The sequence below is a fragment of the Pogona vitticeps genome, chromosome 13 (genome assembly GCF_051106095.1).
Source record: "Pogona vitticeps strain Pit_001003342236 chromosome 13, PviZW2.1, whole genome shotgun sequence".
Classification (NCBI taxonomy): Eukaryota; Metazoa; Chordata; class Lepidosauria; order Squamata; family Agamidae; genus Pogona; species Pogona vitticeps.
In genome coordinates, this window is record NC_135795.1 from 10,626,739 (window position 1) to 10,649,546 (window position 22,808).

General features: G+C 45.7%; 1 protein-coding gene across 1 annotated transcript; it reads left to right on the plus strand.

Annotated features, from left to right (window-relative positions):
- The first annotated feature begins 416 nt into the window (after nt 1-416).
- Nucleotides 417-21,952, plus strand: TMEM130 (transmembrane protein 130). Its single transcript, XM_020808798.3, has 8 exons — nt 417-639; nt 9,378-9,677; nt 10,963-11,134; nt 13,121-13,293; nt 14,263-14,347; nt 17,606-17,808; nt 19,354-19,466; nt 21,198-21,952. The coding sequence occupies exons 1-8, from the start codon at nt 555-557 to the stop codon at nt 21,378-21,380; spliced, it is 1,314 nt and encodes a 437-aa protein (XP_020664457.3). The 5' UTR covers nt 417-554; the 3' UTR covers nt 21,381-21,952.
- The last annotated feature ends 856 nt before the right edge of the window (nt 21,953-22,808 follow it).

Consider the following 22,808-nt stretch of genomic DNA (forward strand, 5'->3'; position numbering starts at 1 on the left):
GATCTACCCGGAAACTAAGGAAGCTTCCGTTTCAGGGCCCTGGGTGCGACTTTAATCCAGTGCTCAAACCCGTGTTTGTGTATGCACACGTGTCCTAGATCTGTGAGTGGGTCAGAAAGAACTCACGACAGGTATTTAAAAAAAACTGTTCTTCCAGGGGCCGCCGCTAAGCTCGAAAGGGAAAGGGTGAGGAAGGAGAGGGAAAGATCCCAACGCCCCCACCCCCATATACACACCCTCGTCAGAAGCGCCATGCTTTGCACCCAGGGCTGTGAAACGTGTTTACTGGCCTGAACCCAGCCATACACGTTCCTGCAGACCCCGGTCGTAACCGCAGCTGCTGCGGCCCCAGCTGGAAAGGCGCGCGGGGAGGTGCAGTACCCCCAGACGGCCCCTAGGGGGCAGCCCTTGCAGTCACTGCGGGGCAGGGACTCCCCGCCCGCTTTTTTCCCCCCAAAAAAGGAGAGACTCCCGGCGGTCGGAAATGGAGCGCCGGGGCTGATGCCGAGGGCGGGCGGGCGGCCAGCTGGGGTCTGGGAACGCGGTCTCGTTCAATGGCTCTGGCGTCTGCCTCCCCCGTTAGCCCGCCCCGGCTCGTTGCCTGGGTGCTGCTGCTTTCCCATGCCGGCTGGACAGCAGGTAGGACGGCTGGCTTCTCTTTGGGGGGGGGCAGGGGAGACTGGGAGGGGGCTCGATCCCCTCCCAGGGACAGCAAGAAAATCATCCTACAGAGGCTTGCATGAAAATCTCTTAATGGCTGAGCTGTAAGGCTGCAAGGGAAAAAAAAACACCGCATCAGGGTGTCTCCCAAGAAATGGCCCTTAAAGTCATGGTGTTTCCCTGGGAAAAAATCGAAATCTCCCCCCACTGCATGGCTCATCTCATTAAATCGAGATATCTCATTTCTCGGAAGAGGCTATAACTGTCTCAAAGGCGGAGCTGCAGCCCTTTGGCTTGTCGATCCGGGATTTTCCAAGGAATGGGGGGGGGCCTTCGGCATCATCCGCTTCTTTGCTCCCTCCCAGCATCGCTGCGATCCTCATGGTCGCTGGGAGAGAAATGGGTTTCCAAGGAATGGTATATTGTTCCGAGATGGCCCTGTTGAGAAGGGAAGCCTTTAAAAGAGGGTTTTGCCCTGGAATGCGCAATTAAGAGCCGTTCACTTTACAAAAGAACTGCTCTTCATAGATTGATATGGATGGATCCATTCCTGGACTGTCTTGGGGGGGGGGTATCCATAAGGATAGTTATAACAAGGCCCTGGACTGCCAACTTTTCCACTACCACCAGTTTAAGCACAGTCATAAAAATGGCTGTGATGTAGCACAGCTGATATCCATAGCTTTAAACTTCAGCAATATTTTTGCTAGCAGGAGTCTAGATGTCATCTGCTACTGCATCCAACGCTCCTGTGCTCTTTAAGCTTAAGCTGCAGTCCTCACAATAAAGGCAGGGGAAATAAATTTCAACATGTTGCTATAAGTTATCCAGTTGGTTACTTTGGAGTAGTGTGATCCGGAGGAGAAGTGTTAAAACTGGTTTGTGGATATGGATCAGCACAGCAACCTGTATTTCTTGACTGTCCGGAAACCATACTTACGTTGTGTGTGTGTGTTATCACACAACATAAACTCGGAGATTAATTTCAAGACCTTTGTGTAAATTCAGTAGCAAGAGTAACTCTAGGGCAAGCAAAGTAATGGGGGGGGGAAGTGTTGGAGTTTTTACAACCTCGCCTGCTGTCTGTATAGCTGGGAGGGACCTTACTGGGCTGGCGTGACTGCCAATCTAGTCAGCAGTAACCAATCATCCCCCCCCGCCTCTGAATTCAAAGAGAGCCCCGCCCCTCTACCAAGTTCTTTTCCCTTCTCTCTAGTCTGTTGGAAATCTTCTCTTTTTTTGCTATTGATCTCTTTGCAACTGTAACTAATGAAACATTTTTATCCATTCTCCTATAAATGTCTCAGAGCAAGTTATTGAAACCTCAAGTGCCAGTTAATGAGAAAGGGGTGGACTATCTGGGGAACTTGAAGCTATTCTCCTCTGTGAGTCTCTGTTCTTCTACTGTGTACAGCAAGGAATTTTATCAGATATTCAAAACTCTGGAACAAAAGGCAAGGGTGTTTCTGAGCATGTCAGAATTAGGACTGTGCAGTTGTCTGTTGGTTCACTTTGTAGTTCAGTTTGAGGTTTTAGAAAGCATTTTGATTTGGTATGGAGTAACCCAGTTGTAAATTCAGGTCATCAGCTATAACTTTTTTGTTTTTCCACTGAACAATTCCCCCCCACACACTCAAAATTGGAGTCCTGATAAGCTTCTAAAGGGGAAACCTGCCACATTTCAGATGCTTGAATTCAGAGGTTTGCATACCAGGCACATTTAAAATACTGTCATCATTTTTTTCAAAAATCTCTCACATTCATTTTCCATTAAAAGCTGGTTCAGTTTGTGTTTCACGCAATTCCATCTTTGTCCCAGATCCTAAATTCGCTTTGCTTCATATTGAAACCAAATCTGGCCAGGACACCTTTGTATATACAGTGGTGCCTGGACTGACGATGTTAATTCGTTCCAGCGAAATCGCTGTAGAGTGAAAATGTTGTAAAGCGAAATAAAAAAGCCCATTGAAATGCATTGAAAACCATTCAATGCGTTCCAATGGGCTGAATACCTGCTCGTCCAGAGAAGATCCTCCATAGGGGTGGCCATTTTCGGTGCCTATAGTATGAAAAATGCCTCCTGAAAACAGCGGGGAGGCATTTTGATCAGCCGGCAGTCATTTTGAAAACCCGACTATCAGCTGTTTTGATCGTTGTAATGCGAAGAATCGGTTCCCGAAGCAGGGAACTGATCATAGCAAAGCGAAAAAAAACATTAAAACATCGTTTTGCGATCGCAATTGCTATCACAAAAACATTGTCGTGAAGTGGATTTGTCGTTATACGGGATAATCATTAAGCGGGGCATGACTGTAATAGCAATCATGAGCTGTCAAGTCAATTCTGAGTTGTGACAATCCTCAAGAGGTTCCAGGCAGACTAATGCAAAATGATTTCCCATTCCCTTCCTCCAGGGGGCACCCTGGGATGGTGCAGTTTGCCCAAGGCCACCCAGGCTGGCTTTTCTCCCAGGAGGCACCGTTGGGGAATCGAACTGCCGACCTCTGGCTATGAGAGTAAAACAGACATCTCAGAACCCAGAGACAGCAACCGAGCCAACCAGCTTTTAAAGATCTACAGAAAACTGGGGGGAAGTAGTAATCCAAGTTGTTACATCCCCTGCCAAATATTTACTTTCATCATCTGGAGCCAAGCATTAGATGTGTCACATACACCCCGAGTGCTCCTTTAAATAGCTCACTGGTTATGGCGGTTCTCGGTTTACACTGCACATCACACAGGAGTGTAAAAATCTGACATCGATATAACAGAGGAGGAGGGACTTCAGGAATTTGGACTTCTCGAGTTTTGTGATGCAGTGCAGGATCTTGGTGAAACCACTCACAGACCAATTTATCCCTTTACTGATTCAAACAGCCAGTCTGACACGAGGAGGAAGATGAGGATGATGGTGGGCTGTTAAATTGATTCTGATTTTTGGCAACCCTTTTTAGGGTTCTCCGGGTAAACAGCGCTCAGAAGTGGTTTCCCCTTCCCTTCCTCTAGGGGGCACCCTGAGACAGTGCCAGCTGGCCCAAGGCTACCCAGGCTGGCTCTTCCCCCAGGAGCCACACTGGAGAATCGAACTCCCAACTTTGGGCTCCGCACCCAGGTACCTAAACCACTGATAGCTGCTGCCAAGTCAAGGAGGAAAGTAGAGTGGTACCTCGCTTAATGATTACCTCGTTAAACAACGAATCTGCTTGACGATGAGGTTTTTGCGATCGCTTTTGATGTTTTAATGGGCAAAATTCACTTCCCTGCTTTGGGAACCGATTCTTCACATGATGACGGTCAAAACAGCTGATCGTCGAGTTTCAAAATGGCTGCCCTCTGTGTAAAATGGCTCCCCACTGTGCTTTAGGACGGATTTTTCGCTGCACAGGCATCGGAAAATGGCCGCCCTATGGAGGATCTTTGCTGGACACTGAGGTATTTAGCCCATTGGAACACATTGAGCGGTTTGCAATCCGTTTCAATGGGCTCTTTTATTTTGCTTGACGAGGATTTTGCTCTACAGCGAATTCGCTCGAACGGATTATCCTCATCAAGCGAGGCACCACTGTACTGGGTTAGAGGGGTGTAGAGGGTGATCAGAGAGGGCGATAATTTGCATTTTGCACTCACAGCGTGGTTCAGTGTGAACTACTTCCTGGCAATCACATGATGCACAGGAGATTGTGAACCAGCCCAACCCTGATCCATCTCTAAGCCGGACCTTTCTGGTCCAGGGGGAGGGCTACACAGTTTGGGGAGTGGGCTATTGTGATTCCTGAACAAACAGAAGACTAATTTTAAGGGCAATCACTCCCAGTTAGGTGATCAGACACAAATCCTCTCTGAATCCTTCCTCAACCCCTTCGATGGTTCCAGACAGTTCAGCCAGCATAGGGCAGTTTCCTAGACTTTTCATCTTACGTGGCTAGAGTGGGGCCACATCCCCAAACGTGTTAAGAAGTTATACCCCATCTGGCCATGTGCAAATACAGCAGTTCGCTAGAACAGTTCCTGTTTTTGACCTAATTGTAGCAGTAACCATGCTAGCTGGGGGAATTGGGAGAGTTACAGTCCAAGACAGTAAGCTGTGCCCTGCTTAACGATTACCCTACATTACGATGAATCCGGTTCATGACGATGTTTTTGCGATCGCAATTGCGATCGCAAAACAATGTTTTAAATGGGTTTTTTTCGCTTTGCGAAGATCGGTTCCCTGCTTCGGGAACTGATTCTTCGCATTACAACAATCAAAACAGCTGATTGTCAGGTTTTTAAAATGGCCACCGGGTGCTCAAAATGGCTCCCCACTGTGCTTAGGGACAGATTCCTCGCTATGCAGGCACCAAAAATGGCCGCCCCTATCGAGGATCTTCGCTGGATGGTGAGTTTTTAGCCCATTAACCGGGTTTTAATGCATTTCAATGGGTTTTTTATTGTCACTTTACGACGTTTTCGCTCTACAGCGATTTCGCTGGAACGAATTAATGTCATTAAGCGAGGCACTACTGTAACTTTTTACCAGCTCTGGAACTGAGATAAGAGTTCCCATCCCACAACAACTGTTAATTTTGCTCAGCCACCCTTGCCGAGGGGAGAAAGATGCCCGTCAACAGCCTTAGCTTGATGTGAATTACTGGGAAACTCCGAGGTTTAAGCCTCTGACTGCAGAGCCAGAGTTTGGGGGTTCGATTCCCGCATGTGCCTGCTTGAGAGGGGTGGGACTTAATGATCCCTTCCAGCTATGCAGATCTAAAATGATGATGATGAGATGCTAGAACTCTCAAACTCAGACCTCTTTCAGCTGTCCTCTAGTACAGCAGTTCTTAACCTTTTCCTTACTGTGGGACCCCCTTTGGTTGCTGCAGACCACCAAGACTTGACTTCAGATTTAGAACCCTAAATCGAATATTTATTTAAAGTTTCTCGTGAAGGGTCGTGTCGACAGATATTCCTTGCTATAACGGCGGCACTTCTTAATTTTATTTATTTTTTATTTTATTTTATTAGATTTATACCCCGCCCATCTAGACCAAAGGTCTACTCTGGGCAGAATTACAAATTTAAAAAGAGTAAAACCAATAAACATGCAATTTTTGTTGAACAATTTCTTGTGACATTTCTAAAGAGGACTGGAAGAAGCTTCGTTTTGCTTTGAACAAGACGCACAACATCAGTTCTTTTAGGTTTAAAATTCACCCGTTCTGAGGCTCAGCCAGAATGTTTTGTTATGAAATTCACTGCGATAATATTGAAAACTTGTTTACCTGACAATAACCAAATGGTTTTATGAGCAGAAATTGAAGAAGAAACACGATCACAAAGTCCATCCAAACACTCACACTGACACTGCCTGACTCTGACTCTCTCTTCCCACGGCTTCTGACTGTCTGCGCAGTAGCAAGAAATGCCATGTGCTGTCTCTCAGCCATTCATCCTCATTCACTTCCATTTTCTCACCATGTGCAGAAATATAAAACAGTTATTTGCTATCAAACAGTTATTTTCGTAACCTATTTTTACTTTTGTTTGTTTTTAATAGAGGTGATAGGTTAGAAAAGCCAGGTTCTACGCAAACAAACGAGGGAAATTAAGATTTTGTTTCATGTTTCCTTTTCTTTCTCGCTTTCATTCATTCATTCATTCATTCATTCATTCATTCATTCATTCATTCATTCATTCTATTTTAACTTTAAAAAATCATAACATTTCTTCAAGCCCTCGCAGATCTCCTGTGAGGACCTCGTGGCTCCCAGGGGTCCACAGACCACAAGTTAAGACTTATGACTTATAAAGTGACTTACCATATTTTTCCATGTTTAAGACTATACTTTTGTCTAAAATCTTTAGACTAAAAATTTAGGATCATCTTATACACAGAAGTAACCTGAGGAAAGAACAAAAACAAGTGGAGGGGAAAGCAGGGATCAAAGCAATCCTGCAGCACTTTGATCCCTTTCCCCCTACACTTGCTAAGCCCCACTTATTTTTCTTAGTTTTGGATTAGAAAAGGGGGGGCATCTTATACATGGGGCATCTTATACACAGAAAAATACGGTATATCCTGAGCCATCCGTGGTCAAATTATACATGAAAGGGAATGCATGCACCTTCTGTACAATCTGCCCATTTCTGTACCACAATGGGATTTTCATTGGAGGTCAGTGTTTCAGCAATTGGACTTCCAAATTATGCCTTGCAGTGACCAATCAGGAAACAAAGCATGCTAAAAGGCGTGCCCTATGACAAGCAGATGTCTTTCTTCCCTTGTTGGAGCACCACCTGTAAATGCATGCTAATTCTATTCTCTAGTTTGGCCTTATAATGGTCTGACCTGTTAGAAGGCAACTAATGTGTGTGTTTGGGTGATCCAATCTGACCCACCCTCATTCCCTGCTTTGCTGTGAAACCCAGATCCCCCCCCCCATGCAAGCTCCCCACTGGAGTTTGGTCTAGAGCAGAGATGCTGAATGTCTGCCTTGCAGGCCAGATGCGGGCCACATTAGCTCCCCATCCGTCCAGCAAGCTTTTTCTGTTGTTGTGCAATCACAGTTGATCAAGAAGGGGCTAACTGAAGCCTAGGAAACGTTTATGGGCATGGGATTCTGGCCAACTAAAGTTTTGTGTCCCTGTTTAGGGGTGCCTGGAGGGTGGGGGGGGGCAAGCCTGGGATTAGAGATTATTTTCCGAATTCAAAAGAAAACAAGCAAGCAAGCTTAACATCAGTAAGGTCCGCTTATCTAGGAACAAGTCCTTATCTAAAGGGATTCAGCCAGCGCATGATAGCACGTCATCCCAAGAAAGAGGTCACCTAGTTCATTTTGCAGGAGGCTTAAGCAACTTTACTTTGTCTGCTACTGGGGGAGAGATGAGTTCCAATAAAAAGGATACCCAGACAAATTTGGAGCTTCTGTTGTCTCTCATGTTTACTTCTGATGTGACCCATAATTCCACAAGATAAAACTACTCACGTAGTAACCTGGAATACTGCTGATTCCGTGGCATGGACTCACACAATCAAACTTGTCCTCGTGTCTTCCTTGCTACATTTAAAATTGGTCCAAAATCTGGGGCTGGGGTAGAAAGTGGAAAAAAAAAATTAAGTACTTGACTACAGTTGAAGAGCAAAGCCCCCAAAGTATTTCATTGACATAATAGTTACAATTTAAAAGCAATCATTACATGTGAAGTAATTAGAATAGTTATATGTGGAGTAACTAGAATAGTTATATGTGATGTAACTAGAATAGTTACGTGTGAAGTAACTAGTTACATGTGAAGTAACTAGAGTAATTACATGTGAAGTAACTAAAATAGTTACATGTGAAGTAACTAGAATGTTGACTTTTGGTGACCTCTTTTGAAAAAAACTGAATGCTACAAGAGGCTGGCCTGTGGTACCAATTACATTCTCTCTTCCTGAGAGTGTTGTCTCATCATGATAAGAAACGAAAAAAGTTTGCGCCAGAATTCCCAGAATCCCCTAGCCCCAGCATGACTGGCGGTTGCACTGGCTAGGGAATTCTTGGAGTTGTAGTGAAAAAGATGGCTTTCCCTGAGTCTGTCCTACAACAGAGCATGAGAGAGCGGCTGAAGACACACACGAGCTGGAATCATCATCCTCCGCCACCATTTTGGGCTTTTCCAGATGGAGAACTTGTTCTCCTTAAAATTACAGGTTTTGCCGTGATGCTGTTGGTACGCTTCCCATCACCTGTGCAATGTTCCTCTTGTCTTACTTAGTACAGTGCTTTTTTGCTTTGAGTTCCACTCCTTGTCATCCTTCCTGGACACTTGGTGTAGTTTTAGCTTCCCTTTCCTCCGGGGGCCAAGTTTAGCGCTATAGCACTTGCCATTTCACATGGACATCCACAATGAGACCTTGTGGCCAGCAGGAAGCTTTCAATTAACATTCAAAAAACAAACAAATGGAAGGCTACATTGGAGAAGTGGATTTCTTGGAGAAAAGCCGTTTTCTTAGTTAGAAAAGAAGAAAATGATTTTTAAAGAGACGTTTGAAATCAAAATCCCAGTTAACCCCACATTGCTTTGGGTTTTACTGGGATTTGAGAGAAAGGGGGTGGGAAGAGCCTCCATCTGGAAGAGGAGCAAGGTCACATGCACTGTACTCACAAAAGTAACTAAAAAGCTACAGGTACACCATGGAAGGAGTGATGATGTTAACCTTTGTAAAGTCACAGTTGGACTATAAGATAGTTATACCTCCACTATTAGAAAACAGAAAGAATGAGAAGTAACTTATTAGTAACTAGTTACTTTCAAAATTATGGGAGGGGGTTAGAAAATGTGCCTCCTGCTTAAAATACTCCTTTCTGTTTCATGACGGTGCTGTTCTTCCCACTGGAATTAAATTGTGCATTTCTATTTATTTTATGGCTTCTATTATTATTTTTCCCTTGCTTTTGAAGGGCTTTGCCTTGAAACGGAGCATGCATGTATTTCACCAAAATAAACGTTCACCTATTGCATTCACATATTTCAAATATCAGTGAGTGTTTTTTTTAACATAGATATGTGCATTCCAAAGCACTTCAGTCTCCCGAACAAAAATCTACAAGTTCAGGTATTCCTTCATTGCATACCTAGAAAACCAAGGCAGACGGTGTTACGGCATTCAAGGTTTATTGCTATTGTTCTGTAATAGCTCTTTGAACTGTCTCTTTAAAAATGTAAATGAATTTTAAAATGTGTTATTGCTACAGTCCAGTATGACCTGGAAGTCACAAACAACGGCCCTATCACTAAAGACGCGCAGGCGACGATCCACTGCACCCTGCATATGAAGAATGAACGGTCTTCCTCTGTCCGTGGGCAGCAGTACCAGTTTAACTGGATTTATGCCCCCTTGACGCTGGTGGAGAAATTGGAGCAAGGGGCCAACTCGACCATCGTTGTGACCAGTCCTTTCCCGGGGGTCTTCTCCATTTCAGTCCAGGTGGCCCCCGCAGGCTGCTGGTTCTGCCCAACCCTTGCAAGAGGCCTGACAGTTCTACAAATATCAGGTAAAACACCCCATGTTTTATGATATAGCCAAACAAGAAGAGCAACATTTGAAGGTCTTTCGTGAGTGATGGCCCACCATTATAAGCCCAGATCTCCTTAGGGCTTAATCCTCGCTCGCATAAGTGATCCTCTGCTTTGGCCGTCACAGCTCTGCCCCTCACGAACTGGGAGGGCCACTGAGGTGGACGGATGCTAGCGATGGAGCAGGCAATGTGTTGGAAATTCCAGAAAAGCCCATCTCTATTCTGGCTGCTAGGAGAGCCCGTATCATGTCTGTCTTCGTACAGCGCCTGTGAAAGTGGAGGATTCTGGCCATTACAGTACTGTCATACTTGAAAGAACTCCATCCTGTTTCTCAAAAGGCACTGAACTGTTATTTTATTTCTTCCTTCCCCCCCCCCTCAAAAAAATAATCCAAATATTTTTCATTCATCAGCACAATCGAGGGATTGAACTACAGTGGTGCCTCGCTTAACGGGCGCCCCGTTTAACGACGAAATCACATATCGACGGACTTTTTGCGATTGCATTGCGATGTTTTAAATGGGGGGAATCGCTTTGCCATGATCGGCACCCTGTTTTGCTTACCGATTATCGCAAAGCGATGATTTTCTAACAGCTGATTGGCAGTTCCAAAATGGCCGCCGGGTAAAAAAATGGCCGCCCGCTGTGTTATCGCGCGGATTCCTCACTTACCAGACAGCGAAAATGGCCACTGTATGGAGGATTTTCGCTTTAAGGTGAGTTTTAAGCCCATAGGAAGGTTTCAATGCATTCATATGGGCTTTTTAAAATCGCATAGCGACAAAATCGCTTTGCAGTGATTTTTGCTGCACCGATTAACGTCGCTATGCGAGGCACCACTGTATGTGATTTATAGAATAATGAAGTTGGAAGGGACCTATAAAGCCATCGAGTCCAACCCTCTCTCAGTTCAGGAATAGAAATCAAACAATATCTGCCAGGTGGTTGTCTAAATTTCTCTCGAATGCCTTCAGTACTGGAGCACTCACCACCTCTCAAGGAAATAGGTTCCGTTGTCGTACTGCTGTAACAGTTAGGAAGTTTTCCCCGATATTCAGCCAAAATCTGGTTTCCTGTAGCTTAAGCCCATTATTATGTGTCCTGCACTCTGGAATGATTTTTTTTCCTGCTCCTCCTCTGTATGACAGCTTTTCAAGTTTTCTGCTACCATATCTCCCCTCAATCATCTTTAGAAGTTTTGGGGGGCACCCAATGAACCACATAGCTAATAAATATATTTGTTGTCTCTTTCTTCTACAGAGTTTATAGTAGGGAATTTATCGGTTACCCAAATAGAGAACAGCAGTATGCCAGAGAAACTCGGTTCTCATCCTGCAACAGCAACGCTAATCCTCGTCTCCTTCCTCCTTCACGATCCGAGCCATTATTTTCAGTCAGCATCCTTTGTTTATAATTGGGATTTTGGAGATGGGTATGTCCCTATGCCTTTCTCTGCTCCCACCCTGCCATACATTTGGGCCAAAATCCTGTCCGTTGTACCCATTGGCCTAACACCGTTGGCGTAAACATGATTGATGAATGACCAGAAATTCAGAAGTTAGCGTGATACATGCTGAACAAACAGCACATACCTAGGCTAACTTTTTGCACTTGAAGCAATTACAGTGGTGTCCCGCATGACGATGAAACCGCTAAATGACAAAACCACAGGACGATGACTTTTTGCGATCGCTATAGTGATTCGCAAAACAGGCATTTCAATGGGGGAATTCCACTTCATGACGATTTGGTCTGTGCTTCGCAGACCGTTTATTCGCAAGATGACGATCTTTACAGCTGATTGTCGGCTTCGCAAAATGGCTTCCCGCTGTTTGCCAGACCCGTGCTTCGGAAGACAGCGATTAAAAACAGCTGATCGGCACTCACAAAATGGCTGCCCTATGGAGTATCTTCCCTGGACGATGAGGTATTTTCCCCTTTGGGAACGCATTAACCGGTTTTCAATGCATTCCAATGGGGAAACTGTTTTTGCATGACGACGATTTCACTCTACAGCGATTTCAGGGGAACGAATTATCGTCATCATGCAGGGCACCACTGTATCTGCTGAGATTTGCACCAACCGTGTGACGTGGATGTAAAAACACGACTCATTTTAGCCATTATACATTACAGCTTTATCATGCACACACGGACAAGCATAGTTTGACAGCCATGGCTTCCCCACGGGGCCGACCAGAGATCTTGTTTTCCTTGAGGTCGAAAGAACACGACCCCAGGCTTCACAGATGCAGCCCTGCTCCTACATCCTTTCTGTATCTACATGTACATCCAGCTGCACTCTTCCATGCTGTGCTAGAGGAGGAGCTAGAGGCAGTGATCCCCATCTTTAGTCCTTTTCCCCAAAGCTTTGTCTGGAGCAGTGGCTCCCCAATCTTGGGTTGCCCAGGTGTCCTTGGACTGCAACTCCCAGAAGCCTTCATCATTAGCTAAGCTGGCCGAGTTTTCTGGGAGATGTAGTCCAAGAACATCTGGGGACCCCAAGGGTGGGAACACCGGTTGAGAGGGGAGGAAGAGAAAGTCTCCGTGGGTCGTGCCGTCCAGCAGGAGGAAAGGATACGGCAGTTGGACATCATCTTCATGCCCTCCATCCGTGGAAAGGCTTTGCTCCAGGAGGCCCTAAGGGCAGCAGATGTATAGACTATCCCATTATGTATTCCCTCTAAGACCTCTTGAGGTGGAGCATTCCCTCAGAGAGACAGCTGCTCACAATAGCAACTCTGAAGTGACCTCCAACACTGAGGGAGCTTTGCATTTGTCCCCTGAGGCAACCCCCTCAACACCACAGAGGGTAGGGCTGGCTTGGTCTCCTCAGCCATTCGGCTGAGAGTTCTTGTCCCTATGGGCCTCGCCAGCAGAGCCATCATAAACAAAGCCATGAGGTATAATAAAGGAGGAAGCTCTCCAGTCCACAGAACATCCAGTTTGCACAAGGTTGAGACATGAACCGCAGCCACCTACCAAGAGGAAGGACAGAAAGCCTGCCTGTCTCCACCTAGAACTGTCCCACCGTATCTGTAATTCCATCACCATCAGAGAGAAAAGCTGGATTGGTTTGTTGAACGAAAAATCCTCACATCCTATAAATAACTAGGCCTGTTCAGAGCAGGAGAAGCTGTGTCAGCCATAATTCCTGCAGAGACATGGTGGTGTGTTAGGGTATCTCGCAGTGGAGCCAGAGGTTGGGGGTTCGATTCCGCACTGCCTCTCCTGGGAGTAGAGCCAGTCTATGTAACCTTGGGCACCCTGCACAGTTCCAGAAGAAAAGAGCGGGAAACCAATTCTGAGTACGGTCTACCTGGAAAACCCTGGGAAGGGTAACCACACATCAGGATTGACTCGACTGCACACAATTATAAATATGAATAAAGTCTCCCCATTTCTCCCTCCCATGCAGAACAAAACTGACAACAGATGAGCCCTCTGTCTATCACAATTATTCCACTCCCGGGAATTGCGTGGTGCGCCTTGAGGTGACGGCAGAATGGAGACAACACAGGATGAAGACAGAGCATTCAAGAAAGGTTGTCCAGAGAACAGGGCATTTTGCTGCTGCGTTGGAGCTGTTAGGTAAGGTCAAGTGACCTGGCCAGACCCAGGCAAGATCACGGTGTAGTCAAGTCCCATTAGAAACACATTGGGCTGTGGGGAAGTCATGGGACAGCTTGTCCCATCTCGGGCTGTGGTGCTGGTTTGTTGTAAGGCAAGAAGCTTTCGCCACTAGCTGTGCTGGCCAGGATCCCTGGGAGTTGTAGTTCGTGGACACAAGGAGACCCAAAGTTGGGAACCACGACCCTCGTGCAAGGTGGGGTCCTCACTCATCCATGGACAAACACCCAGTGGCCTGGAAATTGAATTATTGTTCAACACCTGGGATGGGAAAGTGTCCTCTAACACAGTGGTCCTCAACCTTGGGCCTCCAGATGTTCTTGGACTACCACTCCCAGAAGCCTTCACCACCACCTGTACTGGCCAGGATTTCTGGGAGTTGAAGTCCAAGAACATCTGGAGGCCCAAGGTTGGACACCACTGCGAAGCAGCAGGCTGGTTTATGTAATTGCATACAGCTCTCTCCTTCCCAGCCTTGCTACCACCTGCCAGCATCTTCCTGCACAAGTAGGAACCAGAGACCAGAGCATTCACTATAATCCACGTTTTTCAGCATCTGCGTGGGGGGAGGCTTGGAACCAATGCCCTACAGATGTGGGGACCCTACTGTAGCAGCAAGAATCCTATTAGATATATATATATCCTTGTGTAACAAGGAAGTTGACTAAGCCTTGGCAGCAAATTGACACTCAATAACAAAGCCCAGGTGACATTCCTGGGCACATATATGACCACATAGTTAGGTCCAATCCTAGAAACACAGCCACCACCTTGTTAATGAGCAATAGGTTTGGGGCCAGTTGTGATAGTAACTGAAATATGTATTCCTTCACAATTTGTCTAAAATACCAATTAAATTAAAAAAAATCACTGCAGTTGAAAGTTCGGCTTTGTGGCTGCAAGTTTAAGGTTGTTTATCCTCCATTTCAGATGCCGTACAAAGTATTAACATCATCGGATCCACAGAGGCTCGTGTGATGGAAAACTTAAACTTCTCTCTGCATATCAAGGGCAGGTAAGAAACAAAAAAATTAAAATCTGTATATCTGTTTCTTGATTTCCTTTGAGATAATCTATTTGCATTCCTTCTCAAAGAACAGCTAAGCTGTTTACACACACACACACACACACACACACACACACACACACACAGAGAGAGAGAGAGTTCACACGAATATAAAGGCTGGAATTTGTTGTTGCAGATTTTGGCTACACAGCAACAGTGCAGAGTCTCACAGAGAAGAATGGATGCACGTTTCCCAGATAATCCACCCCTTTCTCATTAAATGGCACTTACAGTCTTAATGACTCGCTTGGAGATATTGGTAGAAGAAAGAATAACAATATTTCATTATTTATAAATCTTATTGTGAGATCTTACTTACTTGTGAGCAGATCAAACAGCCAAACCGACTTCAATGGACTAAAGAGAGGGAAAGGAACACTCAGCAGAGAGGCGGGGCTCCCTCTTAATTCAAAGGCAGGAAGGAATGATTGGTTCGTGCTGGATAGACTGGCGTGTCACCGCAGCCCAGAAATGTCCCTCCCAGCCACACTTAATAGAGGCAGCATGAAAGGTTGCAAAAACTCCAACATTGGTTACACCAGGTCCAGGACATATAAGGCTGATATGCTGAACCTGGAGAAGTGGAGAAGTAATGGGCCTAGTAGATGGCCACTAAGTATTAGGAAGGATTTCCTGACGATAAAAACTGTTGAGTAGGGATGGACTTTTGAATTTAGTAGACTTACACCACCTGCTAATTTGGTGGGAATCATCAGCTTCCCGGAGACATCCGAAGCTGCCAGGGAGGACGAGACCCAACAGAGACTCACCAGAGGAACAGTCAGGAGGCTGGAGGTAGATATAGGGGCTGTTCCAATTTATGCTGTTATGTAGCTTTCACTCCCGTAATTCAGACTGAACTGGGAGGTGGAAATCCACAAAATGCAGAAGCGCCATCCCTCCCATAAGGTGGAAGAGTCTCCTTCACTGAAGGTTTCCACAGAGCGGTCGGATGGGCATCTCTCAGGGAGAAGTCAGCTGTGGATTCATGTGTTGGTGGGAATCGTCATCATCGTCTTAGAAACCCAGACCCTATGGATCATCGAGGCCAGCCCATCTCCAGAAGGCCCAGTGGGAAATCAGACTCCCAGCTAAACCACTGAGCTATCCAGTAATGCAATGTTCCCCAACCTTGGGCCTCCAGATGTTCTTGGACTTCAACTCCCAGAAATCCTGGCCAGCAGAGGTGGTGGTGAAGCCTTCTGGGAATTGCAGTCTGAGAACATCTGGGGAGCCCAATTGGAGAACCACTGGACTAGATGACTTCTAAAGCCCTTTCTGAGTCTACAATTGTGTGATTTTACAGTGGTGCCTCGCTAGACGATGATAATCGATTCCACTGAAATTGCTGTTTAGCGAAATCATCGTCTAGCGAAAAGCATTTCCCCATTGGAATGCATTGAAACCTGTTTAATGCGTTCCAATGGGGAAGAATCGTCATTGTCTAGCGAAGATCGGCCCTAGGAAAGGCGCTTTGCGAACCACCGATCAGCTGTTTAAATTGCTGTCTTGTGAAGCTTAGGTCCCAAAACCACCTGTTTTGCGAGCGCGGAGGAAGCTTTCAAAATCGTCGTCTAGCGAAAATCGGTTTGCGAAGCATGGACCAAACATTGTCCAGCGAAATTCCCCCATAGGAATCACTGTTTTGCAAATCACTATAGCGATCGCAAAAAGTCAATGTCTAGCGAAAAAACTGTCATGCGGGGTAACTGTCTAGTGAGGCACCACTTTATTCTTCTGTGTAGATTCCCTTTAGAGGGAATCAAATGACATCCCAGACACAGGCAAGGAAAGCAGATGATAGCCCCTCAAGAATGTGCAGTTGGCGCTGGCTGTCATAATTGAGGTCCAAAGAGCACGTGTTCATCTCTCAACTCATCCGAGCAAAGTTCTGTTGATCTTTCTTCAAAGTATACCATCACAGGCAGAAATTGCACCCCCAGGCAAAAAAAAAATGCCACTGGGTGTCGTAAACATAATCAGCAAGCTAATGAACTTGGAGTCAAGGCTGGTTTCTGCTCCAGGTGATGTTTACACTTCCAGCAAGGCTGTTACGTTCCTGCAGCGCTGGAGACAAGGAGCTTCCCTGGCAGGATGTTGCCCTTCTTTGAGGAAGAATAATGAGCCAAGTAACAATTGAGAGGGTTAGAACGTACATAGATCCAACCTACCAAGGACACAGAGGGAAAAGGGCTGCAGCCAAAGTCCATAGAAGACAGAAACAAAATTCTAAATAGGATCTTGAAAAGTTTAAGTCAAAACCCACATGAGGAAGATCAAGAGGGATGCAGAGGCTTGCAGCTAAGTAACAGAAAAGAAACTCGGAAAAAGAAGGCATAGGAAATCTGGCTTGCCAACAGTACAGTGGTGCCTCACTTAATGACGACAATCCGTTCCAGGAAAATCGCCGTTATGCGAAAACATCGTAAAGCGAAAATAAAAACCCCACTGAAACAATTCAATGCGTTCCAATGGGGTAAAAACTCACTGTCCAGTGAAGATCCTCCATACGGTGGCCATTTTCGCTGCCTGTATAGCGAGAATTCCATCCCTAAACACAGCGGGGAGCCATTATAATCACCCGGCGGCCATTTTGAAACCGCTGATCAGCTGTTCAAAAAACGTTGTTTTGCGAAGAATCGGTTCCCGAAGCAGGCAACCGATCATCACAAAGCAAAATTCCCCCATTCAGACCATTGTTTTGCGATCGCAATTGCGATCGCAAAAAGATCGCCATTAAGCGGTTTTGTCATAATGCGGGGCAATCGTAAAGCGAGGCACCACTGTATGTGTGAAAAGAACCTAGGAGTGTGTTGACAGGGCCCAGTTTATGTTGTTGTTACATGCTGTCAAGTCACCTCTGACTTAACAGTGACTCTAGGAATGACAGCTCTCCAAACCTATCTGTCCTCAACTGCTTTGCTCAGCTCTTGTAGACTCAAATCTGTGGTTTCCTTAAGGAGTCAGCCCATCTCATGTTGGGTCTCCCTGTTTTCCTGCTGCCTTCCCCCTTTCTGAGTATCCTTCTCTTTCCCAGAGAATCTTGCCTTCTCATGATGTGCCCAAAGTAGGACAGCCTCAACATTTTTGCCCCTAGAGATAGTTCAGGACCCACTTCCGTCGGGGAGGGCAATGATGGGCCGCAGCACATTAAAGGTTGCCTGTGCCAGTGTAATGAAATGTCTTTTGTGCTTCCCTGGTTTCCAGCCCCCCTCTCGGCTTGTGCTGGTTGATCAAGACCGAATGTGTTCCGTTGGAGGGGGACCAGTGCCACCTAGTGGTGACCAATGCTACTGACTACTCCCTGAACCACGTCTTCAGCGACGCTGGGCAATACTGCCTCAGCGTGCGGGTCGAGAACGGAGTGAACAGGTTGCAGTCATACCGAGAGATTCAAGTCAAGCCTTTAGGTGAGAAGGATAAAAACAAGGACTCTGCGTGGCTAAGCACCTTTCGGTGGGGCCTGTGGGTTCTGCTTCCATTCTGGCTTGGTCCTGCCTCTTCTTGATGGGTTTGTGGGTGTGCTCAAGTTGACACATGTGGGACCTGTGCCCACAAAGGAGCCACGCTAGGACTGTTTTCATACCAAGAGCGATTGCGCGATCTTTTGGAGCTGGGATGCCAACCCGTAAGACAGATTAAGGCAGCTGCTTCAAACAGAAGATAATTGGGGGTCACAAGGTGGTGTCCCATACCCAGAGTGTTGTTAGTAGATAAAGTAATGGACTAGGACTCAGGAAAACAGAGTTCAAATCCTCACTAAGCCTCACTGGTGAAACTACTCCTTGAATATCTAAATACAGTGGTGCCTCGCTAGACGATGATAATCTGTTCCACTGAAATCGCTGTTTAGCGAAATCATTGTCTAGTGAAAAGCATTTCCCCATTGGAATACATTGAAACCCATTTAATGCATTCCAATGGGGAAGAATCGTCATTGTCTAGCGAAGATCGGCCATAGAAAAGCTGCTTTGCGAACTGCCAATCAGCAGTTTAAATCACTGTCTTGCGAAGCTTAAGTCCCAAAAACACCTGTTTTGCGAGCGCGGAGGGAGCTGTCAAAATCGTCATCTAGCGAAAATCGGTTTGTGAAGCAGGAACCAAACATTGTCCAGCAAAATTCCCCCACAGAAATCACTGTTTTGCGAATCGCTATAGCGAACGCAATGTCTAGCGAAAAAACTGTAATGCAGGGTAGCTGTCTAGCGTGGCACCACTGTATTCTTCTGGGGGGGCTCAACCTTATTTTTCTCAAGGATAACATGCCTTGGTTTCCAGTCTCCTGATCATCCTTTTTGCCCTTCTCTGAACTTGCTCCAGTTTGTCGGCATCTGTCCTAAAATGCAGCATCCAGAACTGAACACGGTACTCAAGATGAGGCCTAGGTAAAGGTAAAGGTTCCCCTTGACAATTTTTGTCCAGTCGTGTTCGACTCTAGGGAGCGGTGCTCATCCCTGTTTCCAAGCCATAGAGCCAGCGTTTGTCCAAAAACAATCTTCCGTGGTCACATGGCCAGTGCGACTTAAACACAGAACACTGTTAACTTCCCACCGAAGTGGTCCCTATTTATCTACTTGCATTTGCATGCTTTCGAACCGCTAGGTTGGCGGGAGCTGGGACAAGCGACAGGTGCTCACTCCGTCACATGGATTCGATCTTACGACTGCTTGGTCTTCTGACCCTGCAGCACAGGCTTCTGCGGTTTAGCCCGCAGCACCACCACGGTTTAGGCCCGCAGTTTAGGCCTGCGGTTTAGGCCCACAGCGCCTAACCAGTGCCAAATAGAGGGGAACTAGTATTTTATGTGATTTGGAGACTATACTTCTGTTAATGCAAACTAAGATAGCATTGGTCTTTTTTGCAGCCGCATCGCACTGCTGGCTCATATTCAGCTTGTGATCTACAACAATTCCAAGATCCTTCTCACTCATAATATCCTTCCCCCCCCCTTCTAGGTATTCATCCGGCTCTCTTTGTACTCCCTTGCCTCGCTCTCTTATCAGTTATGCTGGGTTTAGCTGTTTACGTGACTTTCCGAAGCAACCCACAACAAAAGGATCTTGTAGAGGTATGGCATTATCATCTCCTTTGGTTACACCAATCTCTCTCTCTCTGTCTCTCTCTCTCACACACACACACACACACACACTTACACTTACTTTATCAACATAAAAGCCACATGCCCAACTTCCAAACTACCCTCCCCAATTATTCTTTTAAGAAAAATGGAAATATCACAAGTTAAAAGCAAATCAAAGGATTTGTACATTTAGAAAACATTTCAAGAGAACAGTTTGTAAAGGGGAAGAGCCCCATTATCACGGCACCATGAAATTCAGATTGTCGTATAGCTCAGAGATCAAGAAAGAAAAAATAGAAATAAAAGGTGTGCTAGCTTTTCAGGTAGAACATAGGATATGACAAGCTGCATATAAAGAAAGCGATAATCTTAATAATCTTGGAATTGCAGAGTTGGGGGGGGCTATGGATCATTGACTCCAGACCTTCCCTGTCAAGGAGGCACAGTGGGGGATCGAACTCCCAACCTCTGGGTCAATATCCAGATACCTAAACCACAAGCTATTCAGCTGAAAATATACTGTAACTGTCCCCAAAATGTTCATAGATAGATAGATAGACAGAGAGAGAGACAGACAGATGGAAAGCAACATCAGACATGCTTTTTTACAAATTTGAATGCCATCTCTGAAGTACTCATGGCTTAAGAATGAAATACTGATGGTTTTTAAAAAGCATTAAAGAATAGAATGATTAATATAACCAAAATATACCAGTCCCTGAACCGGCGGGGGGGGGGAGTGACTTTAGCTTTTACGAACATTTGCCTAATAAATATTCAGATGTTTAGGCACTTACATGCCAAGGAATATGGTTAGTTACTATATTGGTTTTAAATCATTTTAGTTTTGTATATTTTCTTGTTTGTTTGTTTACTGTTGTAAACCACACACAGTGGTGCTTCAGCACTAATGGGGAGCAGTATACAAATTTAAATAAATGAGCTGACATATGAATTGACTTTGTAAACTAGCCATCTTCAACCGAAGAAGTTGGGAGTTTGATTCCTTGCTGTGCCTCTTTGATAGGGGCTGAATTTGATTACCTTGTCTAGTGGTTCTTAACCTTGGGTTACTCAGGTGTAGTTGAACTGCAACTCCCAGAAACCCCAGCCAGCACAGCTGGTGGTGAAGGCTTCTGGGAGTTGCAGTCCAAAAACACTTGAGTAACCCAAGGTTAAGAACCACTGACCTAGTCTGTATGTTTGCAGAAGGGATATGGGATCAGGGCTGCAACTGTGAAGCTTGGGGATGAGGATGATGATGATTACATGGTGCCCTCCGGATGAGTAGAGGCCAGGCCGTTAGCCTGCCAGATGTGTGAGTCTACCATGTCTATCAGGACCAGCCAAGGTGGCCAAAGGCAAGAATGTATGCAAATTACATTCCCAACATCTGGAGGCCAGAGGTTTTCCCCACCTGTAGTGTAGACCAGTGATCCCCAAACTTGGGCCTCCAGATGTTCTTGGACTACAACTCCCAGAAGCCTTCACCACCACCTCTGCTGGCCAGGATTTCTGGGAATTGAAGTCCAAGAACATCTGGAGGCCCAAGGTTGGGGACCCCTGGTGTAGACTGAAGGTGTGTAGATTTGGGGTTTTGGATTACATTTCCCAGAATTCCCCTGGTGGCCCAAGTCTAGACTTCTCTAAAACAGAGCACTGTGTAAGATGGGCTAGAGTTTGGAATTGACCCTGGTCTTCTCCCTTGCCAATCTACAGGTGGCGGATTTTGACTTCTCTCCTGTCTCCGACAAAACCCCTTCAAGCTCTGGATGGAGTTGCGGCCCCTTGTGTTGCCAGATGTGCGTCCTCTGTCCCTCCCAAGAATCTTGCAACACCGTCCGAGAGCATCACCACCTCCTGCACCCATTGCGCAAGCCGGTGAAGATGTACACCAGATGAAGGATGTGATTCCGGCTGGCTTTGTCCTGCTTCCTTCCATCCACCCAGGAGGGCCTCCTGGATAATCAATATGTATTTCTATGTTGCTAGTTACTCCCAGAACAGTGTATCATTCCATCTTCTACTCCACGGTAAACTCTGAAGGTCTGGAGGACATTTCTGGCCTCCAACACTGTCAGAAGAAAAAAACTGAACTATTTTCGGTTTAAAACAGGGTGTCGGGTCCACAGAATAAGAGAACTGCATTACACGTGGAAGCATCACTCACTCACTCACACACACACACACACACACACACACACACACACACACACACACACGTTTGTAAACATTTGAAAATTTGGTTAGGTGGCAGCACAGATGTTACACCTACCTTTCGTTGAGTCCGAAAAGGAGAGAGGTGAAGGCTGAATTTAATGTGCAATTCCTGCCCTAGTTTACTCAGAAGTAATTCCCCTGAGATCACTGGGATTTACTTTTCCAGGAAATATGGGAAGAAAAAAAGATGGATTATCTTAAGGCAAAAAGAGGCTTTGGTGATGCCTTGGAATTAAACAAACTTCCAAATCCAATGGTGAGCAGAATTATCATTAAATCATCATCATCACGTGCCATCAAGTCAGCTTTGACTCATGGTGACCCTTTTCAAGGTTTTCTAGGTAGAGAGTGCTCAGCAGTGGTTTACCCTTCCCTTCCACTAGGGGTGCTGTGGGACTGTGCAGCTGGCCCAAGGTTACACAGGCTGGCTGGTCTCCCAGGAGGCCCAGTGGGGGAATCGAATTCCCAACCTCGAACTCGGGCTCCACAGCCAGAGATCTAAACCACTGAGCTACCCACCCAGGCAGAAGGCTCATTAGGTTCATCGTAAATTTACAATATGTGCAACTCTTCATGAGCCTAGATAGCCCAGAATTTTTAAAAGGGGATGGGGAAAGCATGAAAGTCCCCCTCCAGGGAAAAAAATGTTGCCTACCACTTTTTGTGAAGTTGTAGGTGATCCAGAATAAGCTACAGCTCACTTCTGGTTTGGGGTTTTTATCAGAATCTCAAATTCTGTGTTATCCTGTTTATGAATTACTTGCCGTGTTTGGTTACATACTGACCAAAAGAATGAACCAAATCTTACCCCTAGTTTAGAGTTGCATCTTAACTCAGATTTGTAAAAATGCTGACAATAATTTCTATAACAAAGGTGCTGCCATACTGTGCAAGCGTCAGACATAATTTAGAATAATTTTAGAGGCAAAGTTTTTGCCTGAAGCCCTTAGCATTCCTCTGATCCTTTCGAAGAGGCTGATGTTTTGTCAAGAAAAAACATGTAAGAGATACAATACCTACTTCAGCTCCTATTTAATACAAGTGTGCCTTTCAGTTGCTTATTAATGTTAATAATGCTTATCAATGCAAAGATCAAAAAGACATTCTTTG

Coding starts and splice junctions, on each gene's coding strand:
- TMEM130 (XM_020808798.3), top strand. CDS start 555: ATGGCTCTGGCGTCTGCCTCCCCCGTTAGCCCGCCCCGGCTCGTTGCC. Junction 640..9,377: donor CCATGCCGGCTGGACAGCAG/GTAGGACGGCTG, acceptor TTATTGCTACAG/TCCAGTATGACCTGGAAGTC. Junction 11,135..13,120: donor AATTGGGATTTTGGAGATGG/GTATGTCCCTAT, acceptor CCTCCCATGCAG/AACAAAACTGACAACAGATG.